At 34.9% G+C, this 18,160-nt stretch overlaps 1 protein-coding gene across 14 annotated transcripts in view; it reads right to left on the bottom strand.

The window, feature by feature from the left end:
• The window catches only part of Wdr62 (WD repeat domain 62), an 84,835-nt gene that overhangs the window by 49,437 nt on the left and 17,238 nt on the right, over positions 1 to 18,160 (bottom strand). For 2 of the 14 annotated variants that reach the window (XM_053766232.1, XM_053766231.1), the window contains exon 2: positions 3,652 to 3,864. The exons of 7 other annotated variants lie outside the window; for them this stretch is intronic. In XM_053766232.1, coding sequence (XP_053622207.1) covers positions 3,652 to 3,738 — 87 coding nt within the window. In that variant the 5' untranslated portion in view covers positions 3,739 to 3,864. Of the gene's footprint in view, positions 1 to 3,651; positions 3,997 to 18,160 lie in introns of all 14 variants that reach the window. 5 more of the 14 variants (XM_053766233.1, XM_053766230.1, XM_053766229.1 and 2 more) reach the window with 4 other exon arrangements.

Raw genomic sequence — 18,160 nt, 5'->3', positions numbered from 1 at the left:
AACGCCACAAGATTCAAGAAACTTGAAAACCTAGAAAAAATATTCAAAAACCACAATAATTCTCGTGATCATGATATCAATTTCATACAAGCACGTATTTAACGTAATTCACGATTCACATAAACTACATGATAAATAAGATTTATCGACAGCCACAACCGACGAAAACTAGTTCCGATGAAAGTAAAAGTTGCGATAATACAAACGAAACTTTCGTTTATTACTTCGATGATTTATATCTTGACTTTGCTGAACGACATTTACAATAGATCTCTCTCTCTCTCTCTCCCTCTCTCTCTCGAATTTATGTTATTTCCTGGTTTCTTCCTCGGCCATGGACCTTAGACAATCAGTATCCTCTTTCCTACTATTTTTCCATTCCGCTCGGTTTTAAGGACAATGTCTTAAGGATCGGAAAAAGATTTTAACTACGACCAGGCGAAATTTTAAAAAAGTGTTTTACTTACTTATTTTAGAAATCAACTCTGATTTCAAGACTTAAATCTAGCAAAAGATACTTCAATTCAAACGGTAATAATGCTAACTTTGTTTCTCATACTACAATTAACATAAGCAGGTACTCTAGCTCATCATAATACTTCACCTTTCGAGAATTGGAGTCTCTTATACTATTATGTAATGAAACATTGATCACTGGAATAACACCAATGATTGACATGCGCGAATTACATGTTATAAGTGTATTTGTATTATGTCATTTGTTGCGTAAATGGTGATTCGGTGGGAAGAAAACCATAAAGTCTATTTCATCATCGTCTTGAGCATTCATTTTGCTTCCATGGTGGGACAGATCGTAATCAACGGGATTAATCAAAGGGAGGTTATTAGGGTAGGAGTGGTGCAAATGCTATGATTTTCAAAAGTACATACATGCTCGTTTGCCCAATATGCTATACAAAAGTACACAAAGAAGAACTCAATAAAGCCAAAAGCTTGCCAAAAGTCAGTGTGCTCACACACGAACACGTGAGTTCTAATGATGAGGTCGCTGTTGGTGCAACACAAACAATGTTAACATTAAAATATAATTTTACTGTAATGATTGATGTGGCAGACGATATAAAAACATACAATTACATAATTTAAACTTAATGGTAGGTATATTTAAAATATCGAGTTTTTTTCTGAACTACACTCATGTAACTTGGTTAAAAACAAGTTGACAAGACAGGTAGGTAATACATTTTGTATACATGAAAAATATTATTAATGGATAGGAAAGGATATGCAAAATTAAAAAATTACAAACACATGATCTTAATCGTAATTCCAAAACATAAAAGTATACATTAATTGTGAATGAACGCTGCTGCCTCAGGTATTGATTCTGTTAATGCTAAGTCGATATCGCGATTTATAATAGAAGCAATAATAACTCTTATTAAGAATATATATCAAGTTGATGTTAGCAGAATCGACATCCTAACAAATTAAGAACTGCAACAAATTCGAACTGAAAACCAAAACCACCCACCATAATAAATGGCACACATAAATCATGTGTTGTTGCAATATCGCCATTATATAGCCGAATTACGGTATTACCATTCGTAAATATCCAACGAAACTTAGAGTGAGACAAATTTTGTCATCAAAATAAATAAATAATTTAGGACAAATCACACAGATTGAGCTAGCCCCAAAGTAAATTCGAGACTTGTGTTATGGAATACTAACTCAACGATACTATATTTTATAACAAATACATATATAGATAAACATACAAGACCCGGGCCAATCAGAAAAAGATCATATTCGATCATGACCCGACCGAGGATCGAACCCGGGACCTCTCGGTTCAGTGGCAAGTACCTTACCACTGCGCCACCGAGGTCGTCATTAAAATTGGTATCTGATAAATGTTGTTGAACGTGTAGGTTTTTATCATCACACAATATTAGTTATTTAGTTATTGCTAACTGCTACTCAACTTATCATTCGATGTGTGTAAATCGAATTTATTAATTTTAATGGATCGTTCCCAGATAGGCTCTCTGATGCACACCATTGTTCTTTAGGAATTTACTTCGTTGGTTTTATCGTATTCGTATTTACTAAACATGAAAGATCTCCTTCATTTCATGACAAATCACTTATAACGATATCATCACAACATAATAGTGATAGCCCTCATACACAGCTCAGTGTATTCAAACGCCTACATAATATCAATTGAAAACGTCAAGTTTTATGGTCACAAAGTGCTGAATGATATCATAGTGTACCGGCTCAAAAATAGTTCTGATTGGTCATGTAATCGTGTTAATGACACTGTTAATATTTAGAATTGTGTCACTGTTATAATATTTTATTTAAATCTTAAAACTTATTTTCCAGTCCATGAGCTAAACGTCGGTTTTCATTCTTTCGATTACCCTCCAAAGTGACGTTTATATGAACCGATTTCTGCGCCCGTAAAGCCTTAATTGGTGCTACTATTATAAGAAAAACAAGAGATTGAGACAAATAAAGTATTGAGTATGATGAGATAATTAAAATAGCAAAGACAGAAAAATATGGCATTAATTTTAACATTTTTAAGTTTATTAAATGTACACAATGTACAGATTGCGAGAGAATGGACCTAAACGCCTGTATCACAGAACAGAACATCAGCGTTTGGGAGGAGCTGTGGATAAAAGGCTGGTGTTCTGAGATACAGATATCCTAGTGGAGACTAGAAGTATCACAACTAATTAGGTAAACATTGCTTAACAATGGGAATCACAGTGTGTGATACGATAGGCAGACTATTGAAGAAATTATTATAATAAAAGACGACAATTTAGGAACTGAATCGACATTCTCATGCCTTGCCGACATTCCATCTGAAGTGGGTCGGTGGAGACACGCGAAGACTATATTTCAACAACGGCCACGCTTCGACTCATTCTTAATCTTGTTAAATTCTATCACGATACGTTATAGTACAGATATTGTTTAACGCGATTAAATCCAAGATGGTAAAAGTTGATTATTATTATATATTGAATATAAATAAAATGGTCTTGCTGGCTTCACTTCGAGTAATGTGCATTGGATTGAAACAATAATAAATCTATACCTATTTTTATAAAGAGGAAAGCATTTGTAAGTTTGTATGTTTGAGAGGGTAATCTCCGAAACTACCGAACCGGTTTTCACCATTAGAAAATTACATTATCCAACATTGCTATAGGCTATATTTTATCTCAAAATTCTCACGGGAGTGAAGCCCCGGATAACATTTAGTAACAAATAAATATCGAGCTATCTTAGAATAAAGTGTTAACGTCTCAAGTTGCGTCTAGGGAAGCAACTATTCGTATATTGAGCGCCTGAATGGGTGTTATCAAACATGACTTTGACGATTTCATATACGAAAAAAATGTAACTAATGGACAATGTAATTAATACTAGTTAAGATATCTTATCACAAGTTCCAAGGGTAAAGGGTGGTAAAGGTAAATGAGCAGGTGAATCCTCTCATATGGACTTCCTCCCATATGGTACCTTTTGTATAGTAACGTCACATATTCTGTTCGATTATTTTCAAACTCTACAAGCTACGCGAATGGACGCATCATTCGCGTGTTTCAGATTCCAACATATTTAAATTCCTATAAAAATGTCGTGTCACAGTTTACTCACCTCATACGCTGGCGTATGCAGACTGTCCTTGATAACTGGTGCACTGTTCCTCGGGCCGATAAACGCCATATTCTCATTTTTAATCATAAAAAGAACAATGTGATCGTTATTTTTTATCTTTTACTCGACTCACGTTGCACTTCACTAGATTCTATTTTCAAATCACTGCAATCCAATTTGTGACGTTCCTTTGGCACTGGCACTTTAGGAAAACTGTTTTAAGTGTTACTTCCTTCTGAACTCATCACGTCATTTACAGGGTCAGTCTAATTATCATTAGGAACACGTTTCTGTGTTACGGTCGCGCTAATAACTGGTTTCTTCCTTTCGTTTTCGCTATCTGTACTGTTCTTTACTGTTATTGTCACTTTACGAGATAATTATAGTTGTATATTGTGATTTTTTTAAAACAATGTATCATAAAGCGGTTCACGTCAACCGCATAATGGGTAAAAGTAAAGTATTTATTTCACACAATCAAGTCAAAACACATTTTGTAAAAATCATACGTCAGTACTGCTATTTCTCACTCTCGAGGAGTACGTCTTTTGTATGACTTTTTTGAGAAGGATGGATTACGCTATTCAGATGAAAAATACACCATTTTCCGATTATGGCAAATGAAAATAGATTGTGTTTTCACACAATGTCAAGCTATTGCTTGTATTGGATTCATTGCAACGCAGGGCAGTCCCTGCAAGCTGCACCTGCCGCTTTCCCCGGTGAAACTCTTAATTGGTTCGCTTTCTCGCCATCTCCAGCTAGCGAGATATCTCGCAAACGAGACGCTATGAAATATGGCGGTTGGTCATCGTTCGAAACTCGAAAAGAAAACATTTTTACAGTTGGTTTCGAAATTTGAAAAAAGAATAGGATATTTACATTGTCACTCAATATTGATCTCAGACTTTTCATAGGGTAGCGAGGTCTGACAATTTAGCTCGCGCTGTTCCAATTCAAAAATAGAATTTCATGAGAAAATTGAATAATAAAAAGTATTTTTTGAATGTGTAATTTTATGCTTCTATTTTTATTATTCTTCCAGATCGGCAAAAAATTATAGTATATTTTGATAATGAATGTTTTTGCAGTTAGTAACATGGATTTAAAAATGGCTGCCACATTTATTTTTATAATTATTATAACTATTGTTGCCTGTACCATGACATAATATGTAGACATTATTCTATTTTATTTTGGGTTCTCTCTGTCTCTGTGTTTTCTGTTAAATTCGAGACCAACCATTGCACTGATGCGAAAAAAATGCCTTCAACGACTGATCTGATATTTTCTCATTTATTAACTTCAAAAAGTACAAAACTGCGGTTAACAAACTTTGACACAGGCTTTCAGAAACCCGATAGAACTGAAGCTGTAAAGCCACTTGGCTTATTGTTACAAATAGTGCCGGATTTTGCACTACAATCGCGTTGGGCATAAATTCTACAGCGCACCCTAAAAAAGGTCTTTTTTATGCAATCTATCTTAAGTTGTCGTTCTCAGCCTCAGAGTAGCGTTATAAGGTGGTTCGCAGAGCGTTTCGACTGCTGCGGTCGCGCTGTCATTAACAAAGACAAGAATTAGTTTTACTACATAACTTTACATTAATTACTCTGTACTGTAGTAATGTCAATTTTATGAATGATTGATTTCGGAAATGATTCCTTCCTCAAGAAAATTGACGAATAGTAATGACTTAAGTGTTGCGTAACTTATATAAAAGCTCATTCAAAATAAATGCGCATCAAACCTTTTTTTATGTAATCAGCAAAGATGCCATATGTATTCGAGAATAAATTGTCTAAGTAACAGTTATAACTGCTTCTAAATCCGTTGCGTGGTTTAAAAGAAAGCTTAAAAATAGGTACGGAGGGCGACTTTGTTTCATACAATGCAGTGGTTTAGGAAAAAAAAAACAACCAACCAATTGAATCCCGGCGAAGTGATATTCGAAAAAGGTACAGGACTCTATACTATCAGGGGCAGTCTTGTATTTAATGCCCTGGGCTCGCCCTAAATCATCATCCATCACTTGTGCCGCCACTGAGGCTTCAGTTGAGCTTTCCACTGAAAAGCTTTTAGCAAACACTTTTGACTTGTGACCTTATGAATAAAGGCTTTGACATAGAGGGATTTTAGTATCAAATATCCGGCCAAGTCTTTTATGAATATTTATTTTTACTAACTTTTATAAGGCTAACATGAGACTTTGCGAATCTATCAAACGCCATCGATAAAATTTATATAAATAAAACCGGCAAAGAGCGAGTCTGACTCGCGCACGAAGGTTCTACGTATCTATAAAAACGGCAAAAAATAATCACGTTTGTTATATGGGAGGCACCTTAAAAATATTTTTTTTGTTATAGCGGCTACAGAAATCAAGATCATCTGAAAATATATCCATTAACAGAAAACTTATCCGACCTTTCACTACGTATTATTATAGATGATTAGTTACACCATTCGAAAATGTAATATTGCAAAAACATCTTATAGGCACGATTGTTACGTGTGCTTTCATATTGATGATGACAAAAACACCCAACAAAACACTCGTGATGAAGATCTATAGCAGAAACAATGGTTCCGTACAATTTTTTTGATTCCCATTAACTATTGAATCTCACATAAATACGAGTTGTTGTTTTTATCGAAATGTATATAGATAGTGTATTTCATTAATAATTAAGGACGCAAGATAATTTGTTCGATCTGGTGAGCATCCTCGAGTAACTACAGAAGAGATTAGATTATTAGATTTATGTGGGTTCTAATATAGACCCCTGCGGAACTCCAATCCATACAAAACCAAATGAGCATGTCACATCACATAACGCTGTCACGAGAAGCAATCACGAATCGCGCGCACGGTATTGACACAATTGACGTTTCATAATATAATCATAGTATAGGCGTAGTGGTGTGTGTATGCACAAAAGGATATATTTTAGTCTTTAAATCTTTTTAAAGAGACCTTTTCGTAAGACCTTGAAGACGAAGTCACACGCATCAGATATCCCAACTCCATTAAACATCTGAACGAAATAAGTGGCGACTAGTGGACAAGATCATTATGAGTTATAATTCTTAGCAGTAACAGTAAGGAAAGGATCATAAAGAAAAAGTTAATCTCTTTGTAACTAAGTGACCTTTCCTGAATGAGCACGCAAATATTGCTAGTAAATATTATAGTAGTTTTATATTGCTAGTAGTACTCTATACTAATGTCATTTCCAACACTTCCATAATATTATGAATGATGGCCGCTATGGCCAGGCATTTGTTCCCTACAAATTTTGTAGGTTTACGCAAAACGTGTCTGTACCTGCGCAGGCGGCTCTCTACACAGAAGTCACAACACGGATTGCTGCAAATGCTCATATACAACATTATCATCTCTATGACGCGCAACTACCTTAACGGTATATAAATATACGCGACAAAACAAGTGAAATAAAAAAAAATAAAACAAAATAAGAATTTAATTATCGTTTATCACTTGTACAACTACCATAAAAAAACCGGAATTCGCGCCATAAAAGCAGTAATAAAGGCTCGCCGGTACTGATACGCATTCTCTCACGACTGTCCTACAATTGAACTATTGACATTTGACATTTGGACATCAAGATGGCGGGTGTAGTAAAATGGCGGTCTAATTTTGGCGCGGCTTTTGCAACTGATCTGGATCGCGACTACTAAAGCTATTAAATATTTATAAGAAAGTAAACCTACATAAAAGTAACAGCCGGCAAAAGACTTTACAGGCATAATTTCACACAACCTCTGAACTGAGACAGAAATAACCTTACATAACCACTTTCTTGTCTTCCTATCGGATATTGTTTCCGTCTATCACGGAAGCTGGTTTTTATTTCCAATATGTCGTGAGACTGGTTTCATACATAACTAAAAGATTGTATACAATTTACATGACATTTTTTTCATAATATTATTTAATAAAGCAAAGTCAATTTCAGACTGTCACATTGGAATAAGAAACGACGTGAACACAAATTAATGTACATGACTGTACGTACATAACAGTATGTTTTCTTCAAAAGAACCGTCTTAAATCTGTATTTGTTCGAATAGATAACGTATTTCAGAGTAAAACCAACAAGAAGTTTATTAGGTTTGATTAAATAATACAGCAATTTAGTTCATCAATCTTATAAACAAAAAAGCAATTAAAATACACAGCTAATGAAGTTATAAATTAACTGACAAATATGGACGTGTGTCCGACCAAATAAGACGCGACTTGTCAACACAAAACTAATATGGTTTGTCTTATTTATTTCCCGCGCATTTCAGCGCTTCCGGCCGCCATATTGGAGTCGTCCGTTAGCGCCATCTAGCGGTCGCGCCGTAAATAGCCGGTTTAACTGTACTTGTCAAGTTTACGGGGAAGTATGATATAGGTTGTATTTCCGTAAATATTATTGTAATGTGGAATTTACTACCTTCCACAGTTGGTAGTTGGAGCGCTCACGAATTTTAATGCCAGCTCCATTGTGGCTTTGGCCACAGACAAATGTCGACACGAATATGTGAACATTGCGTAGTTAGTATGAGTGCTTTTATTGACCGCAATGAAAAACCAGCAATGGTTAGACATCTGAACGATATTATTATTACCCTAAGCCCAGAAATGCAATGAATTTGTAATGCAATAAAAATAAAACAAATCGTTGTTATATAATCCAATGCCGACTCATTTCACATACTACATATATGTATTCATAACTTATACATAGTACTGAACAATATATCGAAAATAATAACAACACAACTTACAAACCCCATTCATAGTTGACACAGTTCGAAATGGAGAACATAAATCAAAATTAATACTAACTCCATTCAGTGAGACAAAGCCTTTGAAATAAGTCGATGATGAAAATCATGGCAGATATGCGACTACACGTGACGACGAATAAAATAAAATAATACGTATCTTTTCTCTGTAACATGTCTTGCGTAAAACGTCAAATTATGTAGGAAACAAATGACTGGCTATGCTGCTTCCATCTACTCCTGGTGGAAGTGGTAAACGGTTTCCCCATGCTTTTGCCGCAAACCCAAATGCTGGCTTGATGTGATCAGTGATAAATATGTTCTTCTTCTTCTTCTTTTTGAGCGTTCATTAATTCCAACAATGGATTCCAACGTTCTATGACTGCGGCAGGAACCGAAGTAACGATGAGAGACATATCTGTGTAACTTTACGACACCACAAGGAAAATCGTAACACAAAATACCTATAAAGTTTAATTTTTATTTTACACGATTTTGAGAATATTTACGCAAGAAATTTGTGTCAACTAGTAAATCCCGTTCTGGACCAATTTTATGAAACATTTCTAACCTCACGCCTCACATCTTACATCATAGTTTTCATTGTTGTGTCGATCGTAAATATAACCTTTCACAAAATCGTACTCGACATTTAGACAATCGCCATCATATCAATCAACTGGTACAGTCAACTTCACGTCAGGTCTACATAGACTTCTATATCGATGTGATATAGGGCGAATATTCTAACGTAAACTTAGATTGATGTGATGTTGACTGTACTGAAATGGGAGTACAATCACGTAATTTCGCGTGACTGGTTGGAAACAGATTAAGAAATCACAGGCCAAAGGTTATGTCAGTAGACTAAATACAGGATTAATCAGATCGGGCTTTGAATAACAACTAAGATTTAAATACTTATACTATGTCCAATGTGAGGAATTGCGAAGACAAGCGATCCCAAGATAGATCAAAGGACACTTGTGTCAATAAAATGGCTGTGATAATGCCGACACCAGTATTAGTATCAAACACACTCGGAAAGAAATAAAGTTTAGGAACTATAGGAGGACCTACAATGAGATTACTCCCGTGGATGTCGTACGAGACGACTGTGGATATAAAGCCTTGACAGCTGATGGGTAACCCCAATAAGAACCTTCAGATTCGAATCTTTAAAATCGTGAGGTATTTTTACGCGGATCCCGAGTTTCGGGTGCTATCGCGATCGCAACCGAGAAGGCGAGGGGATGAGGGAGAGTACCTTCATCAAAACATTAATTGATGTATTATGAGATAACATGAGAAAAACACATAACATATGTAGGGGTAAGCTCAATTTGGCGTCCCTCCAGCTCGTAATGGGTGCAGTTTGTCAAAATCATATAGATTTCGTCTGGCCCGCAATAAGCAGGCAGTACTGTAGCAAAATATATAAAAAAGTAAGAGTTTTTAATGCAGAAGCGTGGGCCATTTTGCCATACACATGCACCATGTGTGTAGTTTAAATAAGTTTAATTTCAATTTTTGTTTGTTCACATTGTACCAAATAAACGATATTTTTTTCTCTCTGCTATGTTAGCAGAATTAATCACGTTATAATTAATTATCACTCTTTACTATAATGTGGTACATAATAACACGTGCCCAGTTAAACGGCCGCGCCAACTGGTCTACCAAACACTCACAAGTCATCGATTTAGACAATGATCTCGAGTGTCATTGCCTCCCACGCATGGGCCTCGGTAGCATGCAGAAATTTCTCGAACTAATCGCATACATATTCATCGGATGTACCGCCTACTATAGGCTTCTTATATGCTGCATACTTCCCTCGAGGAACGTTATCCACAGACCCTTGTGGATCCTTTCTGGGTGTGGACTCTTATGGAAGCTACATATATGAGGATAAATAATATCGTAACACATATACATGAAGGAATAACAAGTAATATATAAAGAATTTCAATCCAATCACTATTTTTTTTCCGAAAGTGAATAATTAATAAGTAGAAATTTAGAAAGCAATAAACGATTGATTGATATTATAAATACAGACATAACGGTTAGAGCGAATACTGCTTTTCAATACGCAATTAATTATAAATATAAATAAATATATTAGGACAAACCACACAGATTGAGCTAGCCCCAAGGTAAGTTCGAGACTTGTGTTATGGGATACTAACTCAACGATACTATATTTTATAACAAATACATATATAGATAAACATCCAAGACCCGGGCCAATCAGAAAAAGATCGTTTTCCATTATGACCCGACCGGGGATCGAACCCGGGACCTCTCGGTTCAGTGGCAAGAACTTTACCACTGCGCCACCGAGGTCGTCAAAATGTAATAAATGTTAATTATGAAATTAAATTGCCAAGTCTTGGGGAAAATAATCGTAGTACATAAAATACTGGTGATAAATAAAGAAAAATAAACAAGAAAATAATAATACAACACAACTGGTTACTGGCAGAGTAGAAATAGTACACAGTTATTTAGTAAAACTAGGCAAGGCTTGCAATCTCTTGATTAAACGTTTAACACAACATCGAGGGTAGGATACTGGAGTGGAACTATTTTAAAGCGACCAGTACACATAACCATTCCATTTCTACAAATATATAGGACAGAAACCACCAGATGATGCTGAAGAACACGCTAAGGTGTGAAGAAAAAAAAAACGGACCTGTAGCTTTAACGCCGGAAAGACAGGAAGCGTCAAAGACCACCGGCCCCCACCAAAGACCGGGAATGCACTTGGATAAAAGGAGAAGGGTTAGCCAGATCCGAAGCCAATAATATAAAACTGAATCGTCAAAAGATAGCCAGAAAAACAATTAGCTACCAATGTAACACTTAGCACTAAATATGCACATATGCTAATACATATTACGCGTGTGTACGTAAGTGTGGGCGTGAAAAAAATATAATTAACTGCTGCGTAATCAAGTCTTACGGTCGATTGTTTTAATACACTTGTGGGTTAGCATGCTCTCCATTTAAATTTGAATACCCATAGCCGGTGAAACATGTAGGATTGAGTTTTCTTTTAAAACCACATTGTAAATAATGTAACTACATGTTTTTGCAAATAAATAGTCTTTGTTATTTAATACATGTGTGAAAGTGACACATGCAGACAATAATAAAATCACGGCTCTGGCAGAAGAGGCATACCCAAGAAGTATTCATGGCTGGGATGATAAATGAGTCAAAGGAAAGATTGAATTTCCTCTTTATTTTATAAGGATTATACTATAACCTTCTATGGATCCATCTATATCAACAATCATAATAAATATTAGCAATATAGCAACGGTACAATCCTCAAATGGTAGCAGGAATCATTCATCGCTATAAGTTGCAATTGCAACACCTCAAGGTCATCTATAATAAACCGTCCTACACTATATTTCCGATGCAGTTGTCTACTTTGTTCAAAAATGTACAGTTAAGAGCAGATCATCAACTACATCAAGATAATGTATTTGCAGTTCTACTCAAGATCATCGCAAGATCGATAGCTGACATCAGATTTCGATGTTCACTGAGTTCAACGTTAGCATCGACATCCTCAACTCGCCACAATCACGGCAGCAGACAATTGTATCACAAAGGTATTAACCCACTTGCTCTCACTTTCGATTTCGTACATCACGTCTGTTACGAAATTATTTGTAATCCTCATGTAATCTATTGAACGTGCTAATTGGGATGTGTATTTGTTAAATCTGAATCTTTATTTGTTTTGCAACGTTAATGGTTATGCTAATCGATCGACAAGTAAATGGAAACGCAAAAGCAAACTTATATTACAAGAATACATTACGATTAGACAAATATAATAAAAAAGAATAAAAAAAATAAAGAACTTTGTGAGAAGAAATCTGTAAAAAATAATTGAAAATAGCACTGGCCAAATTAAAACATCTTAAATAATAAAAAACATTGTAACTATTACAAATACAGCACATTACAATGTGAAAGAATTTTACGAATGCATTTTAACATTGTTGCGTGTATTAAAATTCGTAATAAACTAATGTAACTTACACATTTTTATTTGTCATTACATAATTTTTCAGTTCATGCATAATATAATAGCTAAATATTATCAAACGTAACTAATTTGAGACCCACGGCATCAAATTCTATTAACAAGTTTGGTGTGCCTCAAGGCAGCATTCTTGGACCATGTTTGTTTGTACCTTGTGGCTATTAATAAAGTGAATTGTAGGGTATGTACAGTTTATGTTCCTATTTTACATATTAGTTAAGAATCTAGGCAATAAAGGACTTGAGTTATCTCGTAAAGTCTTATTTACGCAAATGTTGTACGAGTATTAAGCGAAAAACAAGATTTGATTTGAAATTTTATAATAGTGTTTTTGCTAGTAAATCTAAAGTTTCAATAAATAAAGTCGTAAATTTTAAAAACATATCGGAGGAATTTATTTCCATTTCATAATACGGACATTTTCCATTTACAACACAACGTAAACACTACATTCAAACAGCTAAAATTAAGTGGAACGACCAAAACAGGTATGGGACAAGTGTCGAGCCTGACAGTAAATCTAAAGTTTCAATAAATAAAGTCGTAAATTTTAAAAACATATCGGAGGAATTTATTTCCATTTCATAATACGGACATTTTCCGTTTACAACACAATGTAAACACTACATTCAAACAGCTAAAATTAAGTGGAACGACCAAAACAGGTATGGGACAAGTGTCGAGCCTGACAGAAGGTCGTATCTAATCATATATGACTGTCAACAAATACAAAGGTGTTGAAATAATCGCAAATATGATGGTGTAAGTGAAAACAGACGAAATACTGATTAGGAAACAAAAAAAAAAGGTTGATTTTTGTGGCTAATGAAGAGTTGATACATACATCACGCCTTAATCCCTTACGGGGTCGACAGAGCCAAGAGTGGCGAAACTCGAAGCCACGTTTAGCTTACTTTATAGCAGATGAAGTAGTCTATATATATATATATATATATATATATATATAGATAGATATATAGATGAAGTAGTCTATATATATATATATATATATATATATATATATATATATATATATATATATATATATATATATATATATATATATATATATATATATATATCTAACTCTGTCTCTCTCGTCTGAGCGTTGTGATATTTCTAACTATAATAAAATAATAACAATACCAAGACAGTACTGACTGGAGCTCATTATAATGATAATTAAATACATAATGCTTACATACGAGCCGTCATTTTTTGTCAGTCTCGTATCTCACGCGGTCTGAACAAAAAAGAAATGGCCAAGAACGAAATTGCTGTAAATCTTGGCAAATTTTGTTGATCAACCAATGACTCTGTAAAAAAAGTGGACTTTTTAAATGTATAGCTATTTCTGGAAACTCCAATGGTAACTGATTATGGTGCCACAAATGGACTAAAGAATAAACACGTTAAACTTGATACTATTTCTTTTTTATAATTTGGGTATATTCAATCACGCGAAACCTAATGGACGTAATTATGGAAAGTCAAACATCAAAATATTCCTAGAATAAACCGCTTTAATGCGCATCTATACAAGAATAAATTTTTCAACTCAATCGTTGGAACGACCCCTAAAATCCATATTTCGTACAGGATTCACCTAGTGAATTTTAGTGCGATGTCCTTGACGTGGTATATTTAATTAGAATGAGTGTGCTAGGTAGGATAGAGGTGAAAAATCTGATAATTGGGAGCACACGTTGATGAGAGTTAGTACCTACTATTTGTATTTTGTGGTCGAGTGTATCAGTCTTTATAGTTTTCATCTTCTAAGTCATATTACGCTCTTGTTTGTGGTTTTAACTAAACATTTCGAATGGTTCATCAACATTTCTGCTTCTTTCGTCGACAGCTACGTCTTTTTGCTCTGTACTGTGTTTCTCTACAGCCAGGTATTCAAGCAGCAATTCTTATACAAATAGAAGAAAATCTTGCACATAGAATACCCTGCCGTTGACGATAAAGTGTAATCCTATTGAACTAATCGTCCTGCCTTGATTAAACAAGGGATATCATAGGAGGTCATAATTTGAATCTATCGCAGATCTGTCTGTGTTCAAATTTCCTACAGCTCAAAGATTTATTGCCATGTTAAATTTTGCGGCGGCGCTATCTACGGATCTGCGTTTCAACCTAATTCCCTTAGCTAACACTAAACAGTGATATGATCTAACCAGGGCACTTATCTTGGTGTGCGGAGTGACATCATATCTGCAACACTCGCAATTTTGCAGATTCACGTTTTTATCTCTTACAGAGTAGACAGAGCAGAGCGCAATATGAAACGATGAAATGGTAGAAACTCAGGAACTTTCTGGATTTATCACAGACCAAGAAAACTATATAGACGACGAACGAGTGTAACCAAATGAGATAGAAGATTTACTTACAACTGCCCGGCCCAATCCAGTTAATCTCATACAATGTGGTAGATTAGGCCAGAGTGATAAAGTCAGCGCTCTGTCAGATGGTAAGAAAACATACTGTCATAAAGACGACAAGAAAACATTATTTCGCATTAATAACAATAAAGCAGGCATTAAACCACGTACAGGGAACAGGTACGTAGAACTATCGTCAGTCTTTCTAACTGTAGACATAATCATTACTTCGAACATATCTCACGTAGCTGCCAACCGCGCATTTGCAATTAGAACCATGCAAATACAAGTTGATAAGTTTGCTCATTCTAAGGACGCCATGTTTTAACATACAATGAACGGTGTGATTCATGGCTTCCTGATAGATGCTGGTCTACTGGATGCCTTTCCAAGCTGTGAACTTGAGTATACAATAGTTAATGTCAATAAAATCATGTAAGTGGAAAACGTAGCTAAGATTTTTGCAATGATTATTGAAATGTTATAGGTTGAAAATATTAAATTGTACAAATAATTCAGAACACAAAGAAAAATCGAACCGTGCCGTCCACATTTATAAATTAACATCATACCAGTACTTTACTTATTTACAAAATAGGATAATAAAATTGTTTACTGTGTATGGTACAATTTAATAAACACTAATTATAGCCCACGGCGGCGTTCAAAACGCTCGTGAAATTCACCCTGTAATGTACGCATGCAGAGTTGGGTTTACTCCCGGGCATATACCCAACAATTGTGCAGTATCCTCATAATAGATTTAGGTTACAATCAAGTGATGATAACTTATATCATTTAATTTATTTTGTCAATTTACAATAAGTTACTGAATAAGATATTTTTTGACATTGAAATAATGTAGATTGGTCAACTTTATTGTAATGTATAAGTTTTTGAAGAAAAGGTTGCAGTTAAGTTTGTTGCGCAGTAGAGTCAGCAGTAGATTAAGAAAATCTTTGTTGTCAATAAGGGATATCATTTTACCTGCCTTGAATAAAGAATTTTTTATTTTATTTGCACAAATGTTTTAAAATGGGTTTGTGCCTAGTCAAAAACCTTTATCCAGGCGCCAACTCAGCAGCTCATAAACCTATGTGACGTCAGAAGGTTCACAACGCTAATTACATTTAATCCGTACTAGTATCGGCTTCTATCATTATCTGTTTACGGCAGTCCATCACGCGTGGGTCAGCCATCATAGAAATTAATTGCCTTGGCCTGATTTGTGATCTCTAAGATCAACTCTTGGATCTTTATAACCCGGCTTCGCTCCTGTAAAACCGTAATAAAACAGTAGCCTATGTTACTCCTGAAGGTTTCGTCTGTCTCTGTGCCAAATTTCATCAAAATAGGTCCAGTTGTTTATACAAATATTTCCCCTTTATAATATTGTATAAGTGAATTGCTTGTAGCACAAGTAGGTACGGAACTTAAATGAGGCGAGTCCATCTCGCACTTGACTTGTATAGTCTTTTTTTTATTTTTCGCTTTATTTTTCCGTCCGCTACCTGGAAGTCCTACGTTCGATTCCCAGTTCAGGCAAATATATTAGTATCACAGTTATTTATCTGCGGTTTTGAGTATGTTGTGTGTGCTTATAAATTTTTTTTATACTTATGATATGTCTCGTTTAAATGATACTTTATTTAAAATAATAATAAAAATTTAACACTTGTCACCTTGGTTTACGATACATTTTACGATTGGAAACATACCTACATACAAAATAATAAGTAACTGCGTATTTTCTGAGGACAAATGATGTCACGGTATATTATACTAATGTTTAGTTCGTTCGGTCACAATTTGAACGTTAAGACTTGTGGGTTACGATTGAAAATTGTTTGTTTCCTTCTCGTTATCTAAGATTAAAGTTGGCAAAGTAAATAATATTCTGTTTAGTTTACTGAGGTAATTGGACAACTAGATAGAGAATATTTTACCTTTTTTGTATAGAGGATGCTCTTTATGTATGTAGTACCTGTATCAATCATACAAAGTTTGGTGTTTTGATATAATCAAGTCAAAATGCAAAAAAAAATAGGTACAAGTACAGTAATTTCTTCTTTTTGTTAGCTTATGGTGTCCCACTGCTGGGCAAAAGCCATTTTTTTACGATGGTCGAGTTTATTTTTATATTTTTTTTTCCTATTTTAAAAGTACTTTCCAACCAACTTTAAATGTTCGTTAATAGTGATACAGCAGCGCTCTTTACAGTCTATGAATTATCATAATGTTCTTAAACATGTATTTTTTATCTTGAGCATACATATTTTATACAATTTTCTGACCTTGTCTTCTACCCTATTATAAAAACAACAACTACAAACCACAAGAATCGCGCACACAAAACCATACCTTTTCTTTACAATTCTCTACCATGTACACAAACTTCCTGCAATAGCCGATCTCAATAAGGTTGGGTTGCATTCTTGAGAGTTATGTAGCTTTAAACGGGCTATGTTTTCACTTAGTCGGGGAGCCGCAAAGGTAAGAAAATCTCACTTTGTAAGTTCTTTATTTATATCTGTGCTCCGTTATTGTCCTTTAAAGGTTGGATGACTTTGCTTGAAGACTGTTAGCTTCTCTGTCAAACACGCGTGTTGTCCTCGCTTACATTCGGAGTTGTGACACCGCAAATCCCGGTATTAGAGTTAAATATCGTTATATGTATAGGGTATTATAAAAAAAATAGATAAGAAAAGAATATATAAGAAGTTTATCACGTTAATACAGATAGGCTTGTGTCGCGTCTGTCTGTATTAACGCGATAAACTCAAAAACTACCTAACGGATTTTTGTCCGGTTTTCACCAGTAGCTAGTATTAATTATGGTTTTACCCAAGCGAAGCCGGGATGTGAGTCAAGTAATATTTATCAAAGCGACAAACCACTCATAAAACGGTCGACAATACAGTATCACAAGAGTACCGATTGAATCACTAATGTGACACTGGAATGTTAAGAAAAAAGTGGGGACGACGGGTCGACGACCTACATACAGTACAGGAGATCGGATTAATGGGCAAGTCTGGATCAAATCGATAAATAAATAAATTGCTAGGTGATGCTAAACGTTCTAGATGTGTTTCTCTTAGTAACATTTCTTTTATGATTTACGCGAGCGAAGTCAAAACGCGCGCTACTGAATGATAAAGTAGTCAAGAACGATCCTGAACTGTCATAAACAAATCTGATTGTATAAAAAATTGTCTATGACAAAAACGAAACGATTAATTTAATA

The sequence above is a fragment of the Plodia interpunctella genome, chromosome 28 (genome assembly GCF_027563975.2).
Source record: "Plodia interpunctella isolate USDA-ARS_2022_Savannah chromosome 28, ilPloInte3.2, whole genome shotgun sequence".
NCBI lineage: Eukaryota > Metazoa > Arthropoda > Insecta > Lepidoptera > Pyralidae > Plodia > Plodia interpunctella.
Note: the sequence above shows the minus strand (reverse complement) of the source record. Positions and strands in the feature narration are given on the sequence as shown.